At 51.4% G+C, this 23,026-nt stretch overlaps 2 protein-coding genes across 2 annotated transcripts; one reads left to right on the forward strand and one right to left on the reverse strand.

Moving 5' to 3' along the window:
- Nucleotides 1–2,528: 2,528 nt before the first annotated feature.
- On the reverse strand, nucleotides 2,529–4,698 carry LOC311203262 (sperm-associated antigen 4 protein-like; the record flags this gene model as incomplete). The annotated part of the gene is made up of 4 exons (XM_084277916.1): nucleotides 2,529–2,660; nucleotides 3,289–3,378; nucleotides 3,744–3,911; nucleotides 4,681–4,698. The coding sequence occupies 4 exons, from the start codon at nucleotides 4,696–4,698 to the stop codon at nucleotides 2,529–2,531; spliced, it is 408 nt and encodes a 135-aa protein (XP_084134042.1).
- Nucleotides 4,699–17,989: 13,291 nt separating this feature from the next.
- Nucleotides 17,990–19,449, forward strand: EMC4 (ER membrane protein complex subunit 4). The gene is made up of 5 exons (XM_084278708.1): nucleotides 17,990–18,132; nucleotides 18,227–18,326; nucleotides 18,449–18,602; nucleotides 19,105–19,265; nucleotides 19,376–19,449. Exons 1-5 carry the CDS (start codon nucleotides 18,056–18,058, stop codon nucleotides 19,409–19,411), a joined length of 528 nt encoding a protein of 175 aa, XP_084134834.1. The 5' UTR covers nucleotides 17,990–18,055; the 3' UTR covers nucleotides 19,412–19,449.
- Nucleotides 19,450–23,026: the final 3,577 nt, after the last annotated feature.

The following is a 23,026-nucleotide window of genomic DNA, read 5'->3' on the forward strand; positions in this document are numbered from 1 at the left end:
CCTTGCTGCTTGTACCTTGACTTTGCTAGGGGTGGAGGGAGGTGCTTTAAGATCTGGTCGTGTTTCTCATCACCCCACTCTGGTGTCACTGGGGGTGCAGGGCAGGGCCGTGAACTAGAGAGTTTCCTTTCCTTTATTCTGCGAGTCTGTTTTGCCCATGCTGCTGATTGCGGAATGATCTCTCCCTGTCCTTATCTCAGTTCCTGAGCCTCTCAATATATATATACATTTTCTCCCAGGTTCTGCTGAAAAGGAGAGTGACAGAGCAGCTTCGGTGGGCGTCTGGCCTCCAGCCAGGCCTAACCCAGCACACTTTGCTAGTTTGAGAGAGAAGTGTGCTCCTTTTTTGTCTTGCAGTGGCGTGGAGGGCCAGGAGGGTCCCTGCACAGGGCCACAGGCAGCGCGGAGGGAAGCACGGCCTGTGCCAGTGTCCCAGCATGGCAGCAGGGTGACACAGGGTGTCTGGAGCAGAGCCCTGGCGTTTGTCACAGTGTGGGGCGCAGGGTTGTGGATAATGAGCCTGGGACCTTTGCCCCTTTTTGGGGCGGACTGTTTCCCCCTCCTTTACCAAAAACTAATGTGTGGGTTCCATTCCGTTAGCCAATTTGACAGGGCAAGATAGTTTATGTCTTTCTACTGCTTCTCCCAATAACCCTTTCTCTACATGCCTTGTTGGACTGCCACTAGATAGATGGCCGATACCTGAAAGCCTTGCAGAGGTTTTTCCTGCCCTGTCCCCAGATTTGACAGATGCCTGGGATACTTGGGTTCCCTTTCTCCCACAGGCTACCCTAGAACCACAAGAGATTGAGCCTCTCGGGTCAGCCAAAATGGATTTTTCTGTTCGGTTTAATTACACAGGAAAAAAGCAATCCAGGGCCTGGGATGTTTCTCTGGCCCACCCTGCCTTTCGAAATGCCAGTACCTGGTGTAACTCTACAGCAACAAATTTGTCGGGATCCAGCGAGGCTCCCTTTTTATTACCATCCAGGATATGTTTTATTTGTGGGGATAGGGCTTGGCCCAGTATCCCCTCACACATAAGAGGGGGGTCCGTGTAGCTTAGGTCAGCTTTCTGTTCTGACCCCTAACACCTCTGTGATTTTCCAACGTCACCTTTCCCACTGTGTGAGGCGTGGTGTACACGCCGACAGCCCCGACTGTGATGATCAAGTAGAATTTTGGTCCTTCAGTCAGCGCTTTGCGGCCTCTCTTTTGTTGCCAGGAGCTGGAAAAGCACTAGCTACTTTAGATAAGCTTGCTTGTTGGCTTGCAAAACAAAGCAATGCTACTAGCAGGGCACTGTCTGGCCTTTTATTAGACATGGATAGTGTTCGTCATGCTACAGTACAAAATAGAGCTGCTACAGATTGCTTGCTTTGAGCACAAGGCCGTGGTTGTGAGGATTTGGAGGGTATGTGTTGTATGAATCTCTCAGATCATTCTGAGTCTATTCACGCCAGCATTCAACAGCTTAAGGATGCAGCCTCGAAACTCCGGCAAGACGATGCATGGGATTGGTTGGACAACATTTTTGGAAGATGGGGATTATGCGGATGGTTGAGGAGTTTGGTAAAAACTTTTGTTTATGCCTTGGCTGTTTCTATTCCTCTGTTGCTCCTTTTACCTTGTCTGTCCCAATGTATGCAACGTTTGATAGATCGGTCTATGAAGAAGGTTCTTTTTGTGCACCAGGAAGGGGGACATGTGAGGAAGGGGTCACAGGACTCTGTCAGGACTTTAGACACTGTGCAGCTGTATCTAGAAGGAGACGTGCTGGCACGTGTTGGTCACAAACCCTGGGATGGTTAAACAACGGTGGAAACGAACTGATAAGAAGTGAAAAAGTACTGGGGATGAGTTATGTGGGTGCCAGACAGAAAAGGAGTAACTAGTCACCCTTGAAAGAAAGAAAGAACAAAGCAGGCTGTAAGGAATGAAAATAAGATGTGTGCAATAGGTTGCGCTTCGAGGCATAGGCTGCTTTTTACTGACAATGTTCATAAGTGTTCGTAAGTGTTTTTAAACCAATCAGCAAATAGTAAATGTAAAAATGGCTTCTGCACTCCAATGAAACTAAGGCACGTACAGGCTTTGCAAACTGTATAAACTTGTGAGTTGCTACAATAAATAGACATTTGCTTGTGTCAAGCTGCGTCCCGTCTTCCAATTGCAGCAAGCATGACAAAAGTTCCTGGAAGGATGCTGCAGACCCTTAATGGCTGGCCTGACTCAAGAGTCAATGCCTGCAAACATTTCATTGCAGTTAATAATTTTTAAAATCGATCTATTGCCTAGATGCTGGTGCTTGTTCACACAAAAACAAGAAGGGCAGGCACATTCGTTAATGACTGCAGTTGATAGGGGCACTATGGCTTTTCCTCTAGTGAAATGTTTCCCTGATGCCACAAGGGGGGGTGGTTTGCAAGCCATGGAGCTCTCCTTCAGGAAGCCTCTGTCTACTTCTCCATGCTGGTCCACACCTTGCCCCCCAGGCCCCCAGCCCGCACTGCCCCGCCCCGCTGGTTTCAGGTGAGGTCTTCCGTCTTTGCCGCCATCCCGTGAACCTGCACTCGATAAATACAGGTGTACTCTGGGTTTCCCCAGTTGCTCTTCACAAGCAGTTTGATATATGAAAACGCTCTGGGAAACGGCGCGTCCTGTGAAGAGGGGGGAGAAGGAGAAGAAATGGGGGTGTTAAGAGCAGCAATGCAGTCAACCTATCTCCCCCTGCCAGCCCTGCTCCTGCTCCGGAAGGAGCTCCTGAAAGGTGGGGGAGGGGGGTCAGCTGTGGAAATCAGAGGCTCACTGCTGGAGAAGCTGGGGACATGGAAAGGGCATGGCACCTGGCATCCTCTGCATGCCATTCCTGCCGGGGTTCAGTCTCCCTTCCTCCTGCCCCTGCCCTCTGCTTCTCACCCTGTGCTGACTGAGAAGCGGCAGAGGGACATCTACACGTGGGGCAGCTGCTGTGCAGCCCCACCAAGCTCCCGCTGCCCGTGCTGCCTGCCTTCCTCCTGGCGCCACATGTGCAGCTGGCTCTGCGCAAGGCAGTGGGTGCAGCCAGGGGTCTCTCAGGACTCATGTTCCCAGCGGCCTGACTCTGTCCTTGCTATCCTTTTGCTACCACCGCTGTGTGCCACTCGGCCCTCCCAACCCTGCCACGGCTCCTCCTCTCTCAGCAGTGCCCCTCTGCCCAGGGAGAAAGCATTCACGCTGTTCCTGCCATGGACTTGCAGGCAAAAGCATTTTGCCCCCTAGCATCTTGCCCTTGCAGGAGGATCGTACCTTCAGAAGAAAGGTCTGACTGGCCTCTTTTGCCACATCGTATGTGAACATCCCAAGGAGAGTTTCCTCTTCTCCATCTGCATCCACTCCCTCAAGGGCAAAGCACAAGGAGAGCAGCTCAGACACACACCGACAAAGAGGGGAGGGCATGCCCTGGATCAGGCCTGTTAGCTGCCACCCTCTCCTGGGCTTCCAGCAGTAGTCTGGCACTGGTTAAGGTTGAGCACCCTGCGTGCCTTGAGTTTTGGTCAAGAAGCCTGAGGTGCTTGGCCAGAACTCGCCTTAAGAGGGATGAAACCTCTCGAGCCCTTGAAGTGTCCTGCTGGAGAGCTGTAGCACTCAGGAGAGAGCAGGGCATAAACCTTCGTGTTTCGGGTGCCCGAAAGCAAGCAAGACCCTCTCACAGCTTTCACCCAGGGCCAGATCCCCATCAGAAGGGCCCAGCAGAGACTTACAAAGACAGCCATGTCTCTGGGTGCGCTGATGACTGTCCCAGATGGAGAGGCTTCCTCAATAATGTGCTGCACGGTGATGCCAGTCAGATGGACTCGTGCTGGCAGCCTGATCACCACCTGGCCCTGATGCCCTTGTAAAGGCCAACAGTTTCCTGGGGACACATCCGGCTGCAAGCAGAACATGAGACCAGTGAGGGGTGCGTGTTGGGCCAAGACAGCTGCCTGTGTGGCAGGAAGCGCAGGCGCCGGTGTGTCTGTGGGGTCTATTCCAGCACCACAGTGAGCCACGTGGGAGGAAATGGAGAGAAGCAGGAGGCCTTCTTCCCTGCCCTGCAAAGGGAGCTTCCGTGGGGTGGAGCAGAGGAGAATATGGCCGATGAAACCATACTGGTCAGGGGCTGTCAGAAGCATGGCTCTGCAGGGCACTCCCGCCTCCTGCCCCCAAAAGGTCGCTGTTAGGGATGAGTGTGGAAAGGGGATCACTGGGGAGAAGGTCACTCAGCCAGCTGTGGCAGAGGCCTGTGTGCAGGACATGGCAGTTCAGGGTCGTTCAGATCCGTTCCCCTCCTGAGGGGAACCGCTGATTTCTAGCAAGTCCGGCCCCGCCTTAGAGCTTTGGCTTCAGCAAAGCAAAGAAGAGGAAGCAAGCTGGCAGCAGCAGTCCGCTGCCTCGGGAAGCCTGCGCCAGCAGTACAGCAGCAGTGCAGCCCAGTCCGCACTCTGTCGCTCACAGGGCTGAGCTCTGAGCCCTGCCACACAAGGCTCTTGCTTCCCCAGAAGGCTGCACACTGGCTTTTGGCTGGGGGAACGAGCCAGGCTTTCAGCCAAGACCCATCCCCACAGAAGGGGGGTAGTTTGCAAGCCATGGGGCTCTCCTTGTTGGCTTGCAAAACAAAGCAATGCTACTAGCAGGGCACTGTCTGGCCTTTTATTAGACATGGATAGTGTTCGTCATGCTACAGTACAAAATAGAGCTGCTACAGATTGCTTGCTTTGAGCACAAGGCCGTGGTTGTGAGGATTTGGAGGGTATGTGTTGTATGAATCTCTCAGATCATTCTGAGTCTATTCACGCCAGCATTCAACAGCTTAAGGATGCAGCCTCGAAACTCCGGCAAGACGATGCATGGGATTGGTTGGACAACATTTTTGGAAGATGGGGATTATGCGGATGGTTTAGGAGGCTTCCCAGAGGCACCTGTCTGGGGGCAGCTTTCCTTGGGGAGGGGATTGTCCCAGCACTTGCCCTGCTACTGGCTAGCATCAGCAGTTCATGCTTCCTTTTAGTTCTGCCTTGCAGTTACAAGCATCCACCATGTGCATTCTGTTTTCTCCTATTCTCAGAGCCAATATCCTCGTGTTCTGCCTGTTCAAGGACAGTTCAAAGATTATCCTGCCAGCTCTTCACTTGATTGATTACAGCTTCTAGGCCTAGGTTGTGCAGCCCTTTCAGGGGCCCGTGTCCTCGGGCCGCCAACCAGCCCCCCACAATTCCCCCGTTTTTCTTTTGCACAACCCAAACTTGAGTCGTGGCTTGATGCACCACTCGTCTTATGCACAATAATATACAGCTTAAGCAACAAAGCCCTACTACAATAGCAATAGGTAACAGTATGCCACTTTTCAATAAGCTTCTTAGCCATCCTGCTATCCCAAGCCAGTTTGCCAGTCCATCTAGGCCAAAAATTCCTGCGTCCTGTTTTATGGGCTGAGTATGTTGCATGAGCTGCTGCATCTCTTGTGGATGGACTCGGAATGGTCATTCATGCCCTCAAAATCTTCACAACTGTGGCCATGTGCAAGCAAGAAAAACCAGCAGCAGCTCTGTTTTGCAAAGTAGCATGTCTCACACTATCCACACCACTAAGCAGGCCACTGAGAGCAGGAGATGTAGCACTGGTTTGTTGGCTCAGCCAACAGCCTAAGTTTGTTAGTTTCTTTGCGGCAGCAGCAGCTGCTACCCCAGGGGCCAGTGCTGATTTGCTGGAGTCGAAGTTTTGTGGAGTCAACTCGGATCAATGTGATCAAGTGAGCTCTTTCATTGAAACACACACAGAGCTTATGTAAGTTTCTATAACAGCATATGAGTTACACTACATTGCTATTGGTTAGATGCTCTGTTCATGTGTCTCACTGTTGGCAATAATTTGTGAAGGCTACACAGTCCCTTTGTTCCTCTTTAAGGCAGTTGCTAATGTTCTTGCAGTTGTTATCTCGTGGAGTTTCTGACAAGCTCCTGTTCTCAGACATCTGCTCTCCTGTTGACATGTCTCTGTTAGCTTCCCCAGGTCTGATTATATGGGGGTGAGAAATAAATCTGGATGGGCCAAAACCACCATTTCTCTCAAACTGCATTAGTACAATTCCCCCTTTTTGTTTATGGACTGGCCAGATTTTTGCGAAGAGCATTATCCATCCTGCCAGGGAAATAGTGTGACATACATGGCAAAAATAACGTTAAGGCAAAAATAACCGACAAAAATATAAGTCCTTATTTAACTGAATCTAAAAACCATCCTATAAACAGAAAACTATACTGTAAAGTGTGGCAAGCTAAAAACTGTTACATGGCTACACATACTGCTCACACCAAAGTGATTCATTAGTACTTATAACGAGGTTTGAGAAGTATGTTTTATAGTTAATCATAATTAGTTTACTTTTGATGTCTAAAAGTTATCTGCACACCTGTTGTGTTTTGTCCATCTTATTATGGCTGGTTGACGAGAAGGAAAATAAAACGGACACCAGGAATCCAATATGAATCATAACAGGGTGCCAACTTTACTGCGCAGCTTGTAGCTTTATATATGTTCCAGCGCTGGATACATCTCAAATACAGCCTGCCTATAGGTTAAGCCCGAAAAGGTCGCATTTGCATAACACGCCCACTTGTTGTTTCTTGTTCACGGTGGAATTCCCCTTCTACCGGTTCCAGCCGGTTATGCCTCGGTTGTTTTCCCCCTTCAAGGACGCGGCGACCCTGCCGAGCCTCCCCCCCCCCAGCTGTGCCGGAGGCCTAGTTTGGCCTAGTCATGTCAAGGCCATTCGCAGTAGTTCCCTCCAGGCGAGTGTCATTCTGTTGGCCCACCAGCTGCATATAATCCGAATGGCCCCGTTCTGCGAGCCATTCCCCAACAGCTGGTTAACGACATGTTCCCTTGTTCTCAAATATTTTCCTACAACTTTTTCTTGGGTTGAGGCAGTGTGTACCTCTGTTTTCCAAGTCATTGTATTTGAGAATATAATTACCAAATACCTCTCAGCATGAGTAATTTTCTTGTCTTATGGGAATTCAAGGATATTGTCTTTTGTGAGGAGAGCCAGGCCACCGGCAGGCCCACTGTCCTCCTTGCCAATTTTTTCCTTTTTAGAATCTGTGTTACAAAAACTGCTTTTTGAGGTCTCTGCAAGGGCCCTTTGCAGAAGGCTCAGTGAACATGACAGTAAATGTAAGACAAGTACTATAATTACCAAATCCAATAATCCAAATTTGACCATTGACAATATCCATCCTGAAATTCCCCAGTCACGAAACCAACTCTAAGTGCCTTGATACCTTTGCTGTTGCATTTGTTTGTTTTGCCAGTCAGGAGTGTCAGAAGTGCAGATAACATCAGCCCCACGTTTTCCTGCAGGCACTGATTGCAGTCTGTGACCTTAGGCTGTGCAGAAATCACTATTTCCCTAATTTTCATTTAGCACAAACACATGCATTTTTCAAAGACTTGTCCTGGTTCATGCAAGCTTGAGTTCTGAATCCACAGCTTTATCCACTTGGCTCTCATATCTGTAATGACACAGGCAGATCTCCTTCCCAAGTTAGCACCTGTAACTTCATTCTTAATAACACTTGACATTGACTTTTCTTTCTCTTCCCCCCCCCCCCTTTTTTTTTCTCAAACCTTCTTTTAAACCTACTGCATGTTTCACCATTAGAGGTACCAAATGTGGCAGACACAAACAGTTCAAAACGTAAAGAGCTTTGTGAGAGTTTGGTTCATACATTCTACCATGGCTTTGCCTGTAGGCAAATGTGGTGTCCCTGTAACACAGGCAATGTTTGTGCTGTATATTCTGAGCTGTTGTCCAGTTTGAGTTAACGGGGTAGTCTAATGCTGCTATAACAGAGCACATTTACTGGATTCCCCCATTTGTGCAGTAGCTCACACTGCCAGAAAACACAGGAATCTCTAATCCCTTGTGCTGGTAACTCATGAATCAAACTTTCAATGTCCAAGTTTTTTCTGTAATCAAATTCTTATCCATGTAATGATAAAGGATTAGATCAGGATGCACTTTTCATACTGAAACAAGTGCCCAGGCCTATATAAGTCTGGCACAGAGGTGGTGAATTTTTTATGCCTTGTGGGAGCACACGTTTGTTTCTAGTAGGGCCTGAAAAAGCAAATTTTTCCTAATCATTGGAGTGTAAACGCATAATGGAAAATAAAACCCAATCCTTGGAAATCTTTGCATGTTCCACAAACTTGCGGAAGGCTTTATATGCCCCTTAGTCAGTTGCTCCTGTATTAAATGTTGCAAATGGGCAATTTTGTATGGGGATTTTCTGTTTTCCAGGTTAAATTTTTAAAGTAAGCTGCCCAGTTTCAATGATGGCTATCAAAAATCCTTTTGCTAAGTAAGGAGCCTTGCTGTCAGTGGATAAATGCATCTCTGAACCCCCAGCACATACAAACAAACGCTGCCAAGCAAGTCATCAAACAAACAACATTGCAAGACGCGAGTTGACACATCCAGTCCACATGGGGTGGGGGGGGGAGTTCTCCCACTTCTATGGCAATTCTGCCAAGGCACCGGGCTGCGCAGCATGCTCTCACTGGTCTCGGCTGCTGCCCGCAGCACCCTCCTCTCCGTGCTGTGAACCACAGCGCGACCCCGACGGTCACCGGGGCCGAGCCCTGGGTGAGCACTAGGACCTGGTGGAACACCAGGACCTGCCACACGGTCTCCCTTTTCCGTCCACCTCCCACCTCCCCACTATTCACTCTCTCCACCACCCGCTCAGTCCCACGTAAACTTTTCCCCAGTAAGTTCCGCAACTGAGTAGGAATCCAAATACCCTGATGTAACCCTTTATCCCATTCTGACGGCATCTTACGTGCCCAGGCTGGGACGAGCAGCCTCTGCAGAGTGTCTCGGGCGTCAGGAGACAGTGATGGATTGATGAGTTCGTCGGGAGGTGTGGGTGATGTGTCCATCTCTGTAGGATTCTTGTCCCTGTGCTGGGGTTCCTTGTCCATGGGGGCAACACTGCTCTGTGCCTTAGTTGGTGATTCTTCGTGTAGGTAGATTCTATCTCAGTAGGTTTCGGGTGGCTGGGTGGGCAGTTCTGCAAACCCTTTCCCAGCAGGAGATGCCATCGCCCGCTCAGCTTTTTTCCAGCTTTTCAAGGACAGGCTGAAGTTGTTGATGCCAGTTAACATTTTGGACTGCATCATGGGGTGTTTTAGGCTCAGTAAAAGTTAGAGGTAAGCAGATATTAAAGGCAGTCGGTTGTATGTTTGTTTCCACATTTTTCCTTCCAAAGGTGTAGGGGGGGGGGGGAGGGGGGGGGGGTGCAGGCCGTGGTGGCAGATTTACGCGCACTACTCGCTCCCCTTCCCGGTCAGTTCTGACAGATTTATCACTTTGCTCTGATAACACGGCATTATTACTTGGCATAGTAACTGGGGTAGGCGAAAGAGCACGCAGAAACAAAAACACCTTCTCCATAGTAGGTTTTTTCCCTTTTTAAATCGGTTCTGTAGAATCCAGAACTGGTGTTAAAGCTGCAAAGGCTGAAGCAGCAGCTACGCGTTCCGCCTCCATTTTGGTTAAAGTCCTTTTACTTAATTTCCAGAGAGTTATTAATGACTTAGTTTCTTTCGCCCAAACTGAGGGTTCGTCAAGGATTTGAGCTCCAATAGCTTCCCAAGTAGGTAAATCAAATGCACTGTCAAGGCTTGTTATCAGTTTTCTTTCTTCGCTCCACAAAAAGGAGGGGTTTTAAAGACCTTTCGTCATTTTTAATCACTCTCTTAGAGAGCATAGCGTGGAGGAGTTTCAGTACCGCCTCGCCTTTTTTATCAAGTGTGTATTCCCCATTCCTCAGCCAGTGGTGGGGCAGAGGGTACTGGTGCCTCACAAGCCCCTATGTTTTAAGGGGTTCAGCTGTTACGGATGGTCCAGTTGGGGGGGGGGGGGGTAGGTACATAATCACTTTCCAAGACTAACTTTCCAGGCTTATCCCCTTGATTTTCTAATTGAGCAGATGCTACGGCTGCTATGTGTTTACCTGCTTGATATTGTTTGACGCAGTTGATAACTGCTCGCCACAGCTTCATGAACTTCTTAGTAGCTTTTTCCTCAGTAATGACTTCCTCAGATAATCTATCCCCAAATTTCCGCCACTCTGAGTATTCAAAAACAGTATCTGCATTTGCAAAGCGACCCTTTGCCACCCCATATGCTAGAAATCATCAATGGGCATTGTTATAAATTTGAGACATACCCCAGTTGATAAAGCCAAACAACAATTTATTAATTAAGCAAGTCGGCAAGATATAGGCAAATATCAGCGCTGGGCGTCCGGAGGAGACCCTTGCTCCTGCAAACGGCACGCACCTCACCCCTCTGGAGTCCCCTTTTTATAGTCCCGTAGTTCCGGGTACACGTGGCATATCCCGGTGTTTTTCTGTAGCTGTGTAAGCTGGTAGTGGGGGTCGTCCTGGTCCCCCGTAGTCCTCCTCTACGTTGTGTTCAGTGTCTTATTTGGTTAACTCATTTAATCCTATCAGGATGTTGCTAGTGATAAAACAATGGTTCCCCTTTGACCTGGTTACCTATTCACAGCCATAGTCTACCACAGGCACCAACTCAGCAAGACCTGAAGTTCTTTCAGGGTGTTACTAGTGATGGAACAATGGTTCCCCTTTGCCCTAGTTGCTTATTTACAGTCGTAGAAGGTTTGAGAACAATTCCTAGTTAGTCTACTTATTACAATCGGGGTCATTGACCAGCCGGTTGATATTCTCCATCCTGAGGTGTGGGCTAAATGTACTAAAGTTTTAGCTGAGGAAACTATGTCCTCCGGCAGTGGGAAAAATCTGAAATCGTGGGGGAGGGTCGTGCAGGCACTCCGGAAAGCGATACAAGAGCAGGACACTTGGAGGGAGGTGAAAGAATGTTTGTCGGTCATCCCAAAATTGGGAATCGGGGCCGCCACACAAACTTTGCAGCCCCCAGACAGTGATAAGCCTGCTGAGCCCAAAGATCGAGAGGGCAATATGCCTTATAAAAGTTCATGTAAAGTATCATTGTTTTGTTTTCCTCCAGCCCCTGAACTACAAGGGACAGCAATAGGACGTGATTTGGATTTTCGCAATTGGACAAATTCAAATTGTTAATTAATGTCTATCTAATGTTAACAGTTCTTACTGACTATTGCAAATGCAATTTGAAAATTGTTAATTGTTTGAATGTTTTGATTGTAGCTATTGAGCTATTGTGCACACACTTTTCTTTTCCTTCCTCCTTACTTTATCCTCTAGCTATCACAGAGCACCATCTGTAAGATGGTCATGTTGAGCCACGGGGTGGTGTGACGTACTGTATCCCTCAACAAATGCCTGTACCAGTGGACTTATGTCTCAACATTGCTGAAATGTTGCATTAAGATGCTTGTAAAGGGTTAAGGAAGGCTTGCTAACAGGATAGCTTGAAGTGCCAGAGCGGTGACCTCCCATAAACAATGCCTGGCTTGAACGCCTCTGCCTCACTGATAAAGAAGAAACATCAAAAGGGCCATAAGTTTGGGTCTAACACCATATTTTAAGTAAATGACACACTCAAGGACTATGTGCTCTGTGGAAATAAAGTGACTTCTTTGATGAGTTCCAGTCCCCCCCTCCTCCTTATCTGTTCATGAATTCCTTGCCTGTCTCTAATTGGCCACAAATGCAGGCAAAGCATTTCACTGTAACTAGTTCAAGCTCCCCCTTGTCCTTGAAGGCATACAAAACCTGCTAAATCCAAACTTGCAGTTTGGATCAGAGTCAAGGGGTAACTGAGTCTGTGCAAGACAGAAGGTTACTTGAGGTGATGAAGAGGAGCCATCCGACTTCATCCCCACAACCCTAAACAACCACCACCAAACAGCAGTAACAGGTGCAATTGGGAGGAGTTGATGGAAGTCACTTCTTGGGGCACATTTTAAGATGAAGCAGGACAAGTTAGGAATATGTACAGGGGTATGAGGTCACCTAATGAATAAGCATCATTGAACTGTATGTAACCAAGAAGAACTGTCACGTTAGTGTGCACATCCGCAGTGGAGCAACCCCCCTGCACCCAGCGCTGAACCATGACAACCGGCAACTAATGGAACTCCACACACACACACACACACACACACACACACACACACACACACACACTCCTTCTCCTGCACGCTTGTTGCAGGCTAAATAAAGTAACTTAAACCTGGGCTCCGTTTTGAGTCTTAATTCTGTTCCTGAGACTTGTGCAGACCTCCTCACGATAAAGCACCTGACTGGACATCACTCAGGGGTTAAGTCCAGCCGCCCCCAGCCCCCCAGAGCAATCTGAGGTCGGTTGGAATGCAGGGGGTTTAACCTCTGCCAAAGCCGTTTATCTGGGTGCGGATCGTGACATTTTAATGGCGTAGTCGGCAGGATTGTCAGAGAACAGAAAGGTGTGAGGTCCTGAGACTGAATAGGGGGAACTTGGATACTTAAGTGTGGCCCTCTCAGGATGTGCTGCCCCTTTGAGTTGTACAGAATGGCTGCCCCTGTGGCAGTCGGTAGAAGTAAACAAACAGTTGCTGCTAAGCGAGAGAACTCCTGCCTGTCACACAGGAGACCGGGGTTCCATTCCCCACAGGGAGTCCCTTCCTGGTGACACTGATTTATTGGTCTTGACTTCAGATATTGCTAAAAGGGACTGAGTTTTGAAAATTGATTTAAATTTGATGAACTGTTTGTGTGAGTGAAATGAGCTAACTGGTGTGAGTGGTGAGTGACTGAGCTGCAGCGTATCTGAGAGAGAGAAAAAAACCTTTTCATAACCATTGTCATGCTTTGCATATGCAAGAAATCTTTGTGCCCGGTACCGTGTGTCGTTGGAATGATTCCAGTGTTTGTCTGAGATGCAGTCTGACTGCGAAGTGAGTTCTGATCTGTGGTTCTGCGTCTCCGCAAGGAGAGCAGCTGGAGACAGACCAAGCGAGTGGCAAATTCAAGTCAGAGTATGTGTTGAGAGTGTCCCTGTCAGGAGGAGATGGAATTTTGTTATCAGAAAGAGAAGCAAAAGGGAAATAATTACGGAAGGTATAGAAAACAAACATAATAGTCTGTGGACCACGGGATGGAGAAAAGGCATTCCCTGAGAACACATGAATGGGGTGCCGACAGATAAATTGGAAAAGTTAGTACTAAGATGACCCAAAAATCCACAAATCAAGGTCGAAAATCCTGTTACTAGTGCTCTTTTATTGCATTTAACCGTGTCCCCCAAGCTGCCGGGAGGCTAGCTCCTTCATCCCCTTGTAAGTGAGTGGGGGGCGAAGGGTGTATATATATATATCAGAAAACTCACTGGAAACCACTGAGGCAATTTATTGATTACTTGTTTTGTAGAACCTAAGTTAATACCAGTAACATTTTTGGTAGACACTACAGTCCAGATCTCCACACTTAGAACAGAAGATGCTATCTGCATAGTTTTATAAGGAATTGCCTTGTTGCTGCCTTTAACGTTAAGGGCTCACTGTTCCCCACCCCTTTTCCCCACCTTGCTGTTTTTTCCTCTTCTCACCGAGAAGCGAATTTGTTTATTATCTTTCCAGGGGGAAGAAAGAAGTCACAGTGAGGATGCCTGCCTTGTCAGCTGTGTTTATCCCTGCCCTCATTTATGGGGGTAGAGGGAAGCCAATGGAATGTAGCAACTCGCATCTTGCAGTGTCGCTTGTCTGCTGGGTCGGTTTGCAGCGTTCACGAATTAGCTAATTGAGAGCAAGGCTGGTTACGTAGCAAAGAAAATGGAAAATAACAGGAATTGGTATTAGAGGAAATACAAGCCTCAACTCCGCAGCTGCAGTTACAGGCAGCTGTAAAAGTGTTTGCAAAGTGAAAAGCCATAGTATGTGAACAGGGGCATGGGAACCAATTTACAACCTGAACTGCATAATTCGCATGCAAGCAGTTTTGGAAATCATTTCCAACAGAACTGCCAGTGCTACAGATCTCCTGAATCAACAACCTCGAGAGACGTGTGCTGCTGTTCTGCAACGCTGGCTGGTTTGGGATGATGTATTGGCCAAAGAGGGAGGAGTATGTGGCAAATTAAGTATTTCCACCGTGTCTGATCCTATGGATCCAACACGTGGTGAACCGCATGCAAGCAGTTACCGTGACAGAATAAAACATCTGGTTTCTAAAACCCACAAAACAAGTAACTGTTAGGATCATATAACCCTATCCCTTCCATGCTTGCTATAAAGTTATTAGTCACGTGGTGTAGCAACTTTCTCCCCCTTTCCCGTTTTGTCTAATAGAATTTATATATAGAAACTCTTGGTTAACTGAACAAAACTGAACTTTATTGGTGCACATAACTGTATAACTGAACAAAAACTAAACTTTTTTGCTGTGCACAACTATAACAACAATAGAAACCAGCCACAATAAGAAAAATAAACAAAATAATAATAAGTCCTGACAATACATAACATTCAATTTTAAAGCGCCGCTCCCAAATATCCACATCATCGTCACCAGAAGCCTGGGTCCTCTGCCTAGAATTAAAACAATTAACAGAAAAGGAAAATCTTGATTCTTTCTAAATTATCTGAGCTTGAAGAGACCTTTTAGTCTCAGTAATACCCACCTGTCTGGTTGCTCCGGTGGGTAGAACCGCACTCATTCCGAAGGCGACAACCTGAAAGTCTAATGGCAAGGGAACAATACACTACTATAGCCGTAGCAAGGACATTGCCCCTACTGCCTGGTTATAGTGCTGGAGAAAGGAAAATTCACCACTCGTGGAGTTGTAGACGCGTCCCGTGATTCAGGCAAGGGATTTGGGGTCTCATCCTCACCAACGCCGGCCATTTTCTGCTGCTCCAGTGCTTGTTCACCTAACTGGGTGCTTTTGGAAATGCACATGTGCAGTTCTCCCTCAGCACCTCCCCACAGAAAGTACTAGAAAAGGAAGCTCACGCATGCGTGAACCCAGTATTTCTGCCATGATGATGGCGCATGACAAAAAAGAAGAGTCCAGCCGGTTTTGACCAGGCCTGGAGACCCACCTAAAGCTTAATTTGCTAAGTAATGGGTGATGGGGTGGGAAAGCTGTGGACTGGCCACATTGCATATTCCAAAACTGATCAGTTTTGCATTTCCAAAATCACAACAAACAAGGAAAAGACAACTTGCCAATTTCTACTTCTGTCCCAACCAGTCCCCTACCAGCTAAATGAAAGGTTCCCTTAGGCAATTCGATCACAGACTCTCACCTTTCGGCTGGCAAATCATTCTTAGGTGTGTTAGATGCTACTTTCCTATCACTGAATCAATCCAACCCCAATCTTACTAATGCATGTTGGCTATGTTATGATGCTTATCCCCCTTACTATGAGGGTATTGCCCTCAACACTCCTTTTAGCTATTCATGGAAAGATAACCCGACTCAGTGCAAGTGGGATACACCACAGAGAGGAATCACTTTGGACCAGGTTAAAGGCCAAGGCATGTGTTTTGGCAATGCCACCTTAGTGAGCTGGAACAGCGTGGTCTGTGCAGAAACCATTGCGATCGATAGAACCCATAAATGGGCAATTCCATCCGCATCTGGGATGTGGATCTGTCATCAGACAGGGCTAACCCCCTGTGTGTCCATTAAGCGTTTTAACTCATCAACTGACTTTTGTGTACAAGTTTTGATTATTCCCAGGGTCCTAGATCATTCGGATGAAGAAATGAGCCGTTACTGGGGAGATGCAGACGACAGGATCCAAAAGAGAGAAATACTGACAGCACTGACAACAGCAACACTGCTCGGCCTGGGAGTAGCTGGTACAGCCACGGGAGTGACCTCTCCGGTGAACCATCAGCGAGACCTGTCTCAACTACAAACTGCCATCGATGAAGATCTGCAAAGACTTGAGGAATCTATGACCCTTCTAGAACAATCTGTCTCTTCACTCTCAGAGGTTGTCTTGCAGAACAGACGAGGATTAGACCTCCTGTTAATGCAACAAGGAGGCCTTTGTGCCGCCTTGGAAGAGGAATGCTGCTTTTATGCTGACCACACTGGATTAGCCAGGGATTCGATGGCTCAACTGAGAGAAAGGTTAACTCAGAGGAAAAAGGAAAGAGAGGCCCAACGAGGATGGCTGGAATCATGGTTTAGTTATTCGCCATGGCTAACCACCTTGTTGGGACCAGTTGTAATGATCATCATAGCACTGATTTTCAGACCCTGTGTACTGAACAAGCTCGCAGCATTCGTCAGGAGTCGTCTGGAGAGGGTTAACATTCTCTTTGTAGAAATCAGGCAAATGCTTTAAGAAAGTAACCACTGAGCACTACCTCTACTGTTCTGTGGTTGTCCCTAGTACACCCTACTGTCTAGGCTACCTCTGACTATCATTCACTTAATGTGCCTTATGCTATCAACATTATAAGCTATCACTATTATAAGCTATCAATATTATAACTTGCCACTATTATATATTATCACTGACATATTATCAGTATTATTATCACTATGACATACGGAAATAGACTCTGTAACTCGACAGTTACACAGTAGGTGTGTTTATTGCGCGCAGATGCACGGGGCATCGCTCCACCACAGACGTGCACACCTGGAGTAACAAAACCCTCCCATATTTATACAATAAAACAATGAATATTCAATTAACGCCTATACATACTCATTACCTAACCCCGCCTACTCTCGCTTCTGATGCTAATCAGCTTATCAGTCCTTTGCCATTGCGCAGTTTCTTCCAAAAATTGTGGGCAAGGGTCTCTGGTGGTCCTTGGGAGGAAGGCCCCGAGTCCTCCTCACCATGTACTCTTCACCTCTCGCCTGGAATGTGCTGATCTTGCCAGCTTGCAGTGTTCTTATCACTCTGAACTAATTTATGGCCTTGTTAACTATCCGCTTTCCTCCAGTAACGAGGCCTACGAACACAATTCGTGTCCTTTATCAGCCACCTGTTTTCTTTAATAAGGAGGTAACGGGATGGACATTATTCCATCCTGAGTTCTCACTCTTTTATCTTCTCCTCGAGATAGTACAAGGCCTTCAGGAGTAATCCCTTTGCTAAGGAAGAACAAAAACACTCCCCTTCTTCTTCACAAGCCGTTCCACATAATTATCTAGCTGAGCAAGGGCTGCTCTCCATCATTACACCACACTACATATGTATGATCGTGACTCTACACCCTGAGATCAGCTGTTATGTGCTGTCACCGCTGCAGTCCAACACTGCTGTGAGCTGTCCCCTTCTCGTATCCCAGTCCTGTGTGTCACTTTTGCACCGTCAGTAGCTGTGGTGAGCACGGGGAGGGGGAACTGTGGGCAGGTGGGGCCTGGCGGCCGGGAGATTCGGGCTGTACGGACAGGCAGGACCCCCGCTCTGCTCAGGCACCCGGCGGCAGGGAGCCAACGCGGCGCGCAGACGGCAGGGACATGGCAAGTCTGGGCTACAAAGCCCCGCGCCCCCTGCAGGAACCGCCCTCTGCCGCCCGCCACACTGGTGTGCGCGCTGACGGACCTGCGCCAGCCCGCCGCGCCTCAGCAGCAGCGGCTGAGTCCCCAGCGCTGGGCGTGTTGAACAGGGGGAGAGGAGGTGCGCAGGGCTCTGCTTCAGCTCAGGAGGGGAACGGCTGGACCCCCGGAGCGTAAGGCGCTTTTCCAGCCCGGTGACGCTGTCAGGACGGAGCGGGCAGCAGCCCCGGCGCAGCCCGGCCCGCGCATGCGCACAGCGGCGCCCGCAGCGCCCGCGCGCCACCGGGCCGTGGGGGAACCCGCGGTGTCTCTCTGCATTTCCGGCCGAAGACGGGCCGGGCCGGGCGCGGCGCGCTTGCGGCAGGGCTGCTGCGGGGAGCGGGGGAGCGAGGGAGGGAGGGGGCGAGGGAGGCTGCGAGGCTGCGGCGGGGCCGGCACGGGGCTGGCGGGCGGAGCGGGGCGGGGAGCGCTGCGCTCGGGGCGCCGGAGGTTCCGGGGCTCCGACACGTGACCCTCCCGCGTGACCGCCGTTCCTCTTCCGGCGCTGGCAAGATGGCGGCGGCGGCGGCGGCGGTGCGGGGCCGGCGGTTCAAGTGGTCGCTGGAGCTGGCGGCGGCGCCGGGGGGGCGGTGAGGCCTGGGCGATGGGAGGGGAGATGGGGGGGGGGGGGGGTGGTCTGGGGGGTCTCCGCCGCCTCACCTGCCCGGCTCTGTCCCTCCGCAGGCCCCGCGGAGCCGCCGAGGGCCGCGGGCCGCTGGGGTTCGCCGAGCGGCAGCTGGGGGAGGGCGGCGTCCACGAGAGCGACAAAATCCTCATGGAGAAGGTGGGCGGGGGCCCGGGCGGGGGGGAGGGAGGGCAGGACATCCCGTGGGGCGCGGGGGCCCTTGTCCCGGGTGCCGGAACCCACCACCCCGCCGCCTGCCTGGGTCTGCTCTTCCCTTGCAGCGCTGCTGGGACGTGGCACTGGCGCCTCTGAAGCAAATCCCCATGAATCTCTTCATCATGTACATGGCCGGCAACACCATCTCCATCTTCCCTGCCATGATGGTCTGCATGATGGGCTGGCGTCCGCTGCAGGCCCTCATGTCCCTCTCTGCCAGTGAGTACAACCCCGTGCAGGTGACAGCTCCCAAGGTATCCGCCCCCCCCCCAGGCCACCCGTGCCACACAGCTGTTGACCCCCTTACCTGACGTGGTCCCCTGCCCTGAAGCAGTCATTTCCACATGCTCCCCAGCAGTCATCCCTATAGCAGCCCGGGCTACGCATGTCCTCAGTCGTGTGCACACAGTCACTCCCACGTTGCCCAGTATGTCCCTGAACAGTTGCCCGCGTGTCCACTGTTCACATGCATCCCCCTACAATTCTCCTTATGACAGTTGCCCCTATGTCAGTCACTCCCACGTGTTACCCAACAGTTGCCCAGCACCCACCCTGTGCCATCCCCTCTCCACCTTCCTCACCGCTCTCTCCCATGGTGCTCCCCTGCCACTCCCCAACCATCACTGCCCTGGTCCCCTGTGGTGCCAGATACGCAGCACGTAGGTGACAATGACAGTACCCCCTGCCCCACCTTGTGTTGTGCCCCCCACACACCCTGCAGCACTGAAGGCACTGGAGAGCTCGAGCCGACGGGCGCTGCAGGGACTGGTGTTCCTCGTGGGCAATGGGCTGGGGCTGGCACTGGCCCTCTACAAGTGCCAGGCCATGGGACTGCTGCCCACCCGCCCCTCCGACTGGCTGGCCTTCGTTGCACCCCCACAGGTGCGCCCGGGCCCTGGGTCCCCTTGCCCTGCTCACCCAGGCAGCGGGTTCCCCCCGGCCTGGGCAGCCCGGCCCCTCTGCTCACCCCTGTCTCTCTCTTCCCTCGGCAGCGGATGGAGTTCACTGGCGGGGGCCTGATCCTGTGACCCAGTGTGCCCACACACCAATAAAAGTGATGGCAGTCTGGTAGTGTTGGTTTTGGGGGGAAATTTCAAGGGTTTGGGGGCTCAGCTTAAGGAGGCGCTGGGGAGGGTCAGGGTAAAAACTGTTAGTGGTGCGTGCTGGGAGTAGTGGGGCTTGTACTGGGGGTGTTGAGGCCTGTATTGGCAGCATTGGGAGTGCACTAGAGAAGCACTGAAGCCCATGCTGGGAAAACTGGGAGTGCTCTGGGAGGCTTAAGGCCTGGGCTGGGAGCCTTGGGGTGCACTGGAGCTGCACGTAAGATTTCAAGGCCCATACTGGGAGCCTTAGGGTACATACTGGGAGTACAGTGGGACCCTTGGGACCCATGCTGGGATCATACTTGGAGAGCTGGCATTGTATTGGGTACACTGGGTCCATACTGGGAACACTGAGGCTGATTCTAGGATCTTAATTTGAGTGCTGAGCCTATACCAGGAGCCTTGCAGCTATACTGGAATGGAGTAGCTGTGACCCAGACTGGCATTGTACTGGGAGCATTGGTGCTATACTGGAAGCACTGGACCTGTACTGGGAATGTGGTGGCCCATATTGGTATTGTGCCTGAAGACATGTGGCTTAGGCTGGCATCATACTGTGAGAACTGGTGCTATACTGGGATCATGTTCTGAGAGGTGTGATCCAGACTGGCATTGTATTGAGAGTATTGGAGCTCATACTGGAATGTTGGGACCTTACTGGGATCATACCTGAATACCTATAGCTCTGGCTGGTACCATACTGGGAGGGTGATGCACATGCAGTACTGGAAGGTACTGGGCCATACTGGTGTGTTCAAGGTCCCTGTTGCTCGTACCACCAGGCCCAGCCACGCTGGTCTGACTCATGTCAAAGGGGTGACCCATGCCTGCCACCCACTGCCCCTCCCATCCCACAACTGCCCCCTGCCCCATAACCACCCCCACATTTCCCTCACAGCCCCATTCCCCCCCCCCTTGTTTTGGCCCAGTTTTCCCTGGGATTTTCCCCATTTTTGCACACTTTGCCTCGTTTTTGCTCTTCTACCATATTTCCTCCTGTTTCTTGGTGTTGCTCCACTTTTTCCTGTTTTTCTCCCATTTTCCCTCTTGTACCATTTCCCTCACTTTGTTCCACCCCCCATTACTGCTGTGATTTTACCCCATGTTGCCTTGTTTTTGCCTTTCCCCCCTCATTTTGACCTGTTTTGTCTCATTTGTACCCTGTTTCCTTCTTCCTATTCCCTGAGTTTCTCCTGATTCTCTCCTCCACTTTCCAGGACTTCTCTCTTTTTCTCACTGTTTCATCCATTTTCCCCTGGTTTTGTTCCGTTTCCACTGTTTATCCCCCTTCTCCACCTTCCTGACCATTTCCCTAAATTCTTCCTCATTTCCACAGAATTTCTCCCTAAGTTTTCTCCTCCCCCATCTCCCATTGAGTTTTGCATGTTTCTGCCCCATTCCATCCTGGTTTTTTCCATGCAGTTTCCCTGATTTTCTCCCGGTTGTCATCCTACCTTTTGGCCATTTGTGCCCCATTTCCCACCAGTTTTTATTTTCCCTTGTTTTTTTCCCCCCGTCTCCCCCATTTTTGCTCATTTTGGCTGCTATTCCCCGTTTTCTTCCAGTTCCCTATTCACCTGTTCCCTCGTTTGCTCCCAGTTCCCTTGTATTTCCTCCCATTTCTTCCCCCAGTTTCCCCAACTGCCCTTTTCCCTCATTTTTTCCATGTTTTTCCACAATTTCCCCCTATTCCCCAATTTTTCCCTACTTGTTTTTGCGCTGCTTCTTCCCCCCTTCACCCCGTCTTCCACTTTCCCCTGGTTCCCTGTCTTTCCTCCCCATACTCTCCGTTTTTGCCCATTTCCCCTGTTTCTCTGCCGGGCCCCTGCTGGCTCAGCTGCTCTCTCGGTGTGTACGCAGCGCCCGTTGTCCTTCCCCAGCGCCCACCAGAACACACTGGTGCCCGCCCCAGTATTCTCCCCCATCTCCCACATTTGTCCAGAGCCTCCCCCTGCCTCTCAGCCCCAGAATCTCCCTCCCCAGCATCCACAATCGCTGCCCAGTACCTCCCCAGTACGGCCCAGAACCTGCACACGGCTGCCGGCTGCCCCAGAGCCTCGGGTCCTTGCCTCCCAATCTGGACTCAGCCTTTCAGTGAGTCTCAGTATGATCCAGGGCCCCACAGTGATTCCCGGTGTGTCCCAGGTCCCATCCCAGTATATCCCACTGCCTCCCAGTACACCCCTCTGCCATCCCAGCGCTTCCCAGTACAGACCCGTGGCACTCAGGCTGTGGCCCTGGCAGGGAGGTGCTCTGCTCCCTCTGGCTGGAGCTTTGCGGTGGGGCAGAGCCTTCCTCTGCCATCATCATCACACTCACGTGCGATGCCACAGCTCATTACAAGCCCCTGCGGTGGCACCTCGCGGTGGTGTAATGCCCCTGGGTTAGAGGCGTGTGGACCCCTCCCCGGGCTGGTGTCCTGGGTACCACATGGCTGTGTCAGGGAGAAGCGGGGAGTGCAGGCGGCGTCCGGCGCTGCGCGAAAGGGCCCCCGACGCGGGCACTCACCGGGGGGCAGCCCCTCTGCCAGGCTGCGGCCTCCAGCAGCGCTGCCCTGCAGCCCCCGGCCCCTGTCCAGCGAGCAGGGCTGCGGCTCAGGGCTGCCTGCCCCGGTGACGGGCAGGGACAGAGCCCGGGCTGCCCCGGTAACGGGCAGGGGGAGAGCCCGGGCTGCCCCGGTAACGGGCGGGGGGAGCCCTGATCTCTCCCGGCCGCGGGGCGGGTCCGCGCCCCTTCCCGGTACCTGTCTCCTTCCCTCCCCGCCTGACCCGCGCGGGGGGTGAGGCCGTTCCCGGGAGCAGCTGCCGGCTGCCGGGGCGGTGCTGGCTGAGGGAGCCCTGTCCTCAGCCTCGCCACGGCACAGCGACTGCCCCAGCATCCCCGGCTGAGGCGCCTCGCCCCCTCCCGCAGGGACCCTCCTCTCGCATCAGCCCTCGCTCGCCCCGCTCCCCGAGCAGCCCCTCCCCAGGGGTCTCGCCCTCCTTGGTCTCCCTCGTCAGCTCCACCCTGCCCGTGGCCTCTCCCATCCCCGTAGCCGCGTCCCCGCTTCCAGCTTTTCCCTGTCCCCACGGGGGTCTCCGGGCCGCTGCCCATCCCCGTGCCCTCCGCAGCAGGCCCTGCCCTCTGAGCCCAGACACTCCAGGGGCCCGAACGAGCCTCGGGACTGCAGCAGGCGCACAGATGATGCTGGGGAAGATGTACCAGGGCCCAGAGCTCCTGACGGCAGTCCCGGGTGGCAGCACCCTGTGACACCCGCCCACGGTATCAGCAGGGAGTTGATCCCCCCAGCTGTCCCTGCACTCACCGTGGCCAAGGCCTCTCATCATGGCACTCAGTGACGGGATGCTCAGCACGGCCTGGAGAAGGAGGATGTGACCTCTGATCCCCCTGCGACTCTCGACTGCCACTGACCCCTCGTTTGTACCAGTGTAACCCTATCACGATAGCTGAGCCTGACCTGTGACACCCCCTCCCCCATGGTCCTTAAGCTGGGTCAATGCAAGTTACAACAAATAAAGTCGTAATGGGATCAGTCTTGAG

The sequence above is a fragment of the Gallinula chloropus genome, assembly GCF_964237585.1.
Source record: "Gallinula chloropus genome assembly, chromosome: Z".
Taxonomy (NCBI): domain Eukaryota; kingdom Metazoa; phylum Chordata; class Aves; order Gruiformes; family Rallidae; genus Gallinula; species Gallinula chloropus.

Bases quoted from the DNA above. Each gene is read 5' to 3' on its own strand.
- EMC4 (XM_084278708.1), top strand. From the start codon at position 18,056: ATGGCGGCGGCGGCGGCGGCGGTGCGGGGCCGGCGGTTCAAGTGGTCG. The intron at 18,603-19,104 runs GTGAGTACAACC...CACACCCTGCAG, and splicing joins CCTCATGTCCCTCTCTGCCA to CACTGAAGGCACTGGAGAGC. The intron at 19,266-19,375 runs GTGCGCCCGGGC...TTCCCTCGGCAG, and splicing joins CCTTCGTTGCACCCCCACAG to CGGATGGAGTTCACTGGCGG.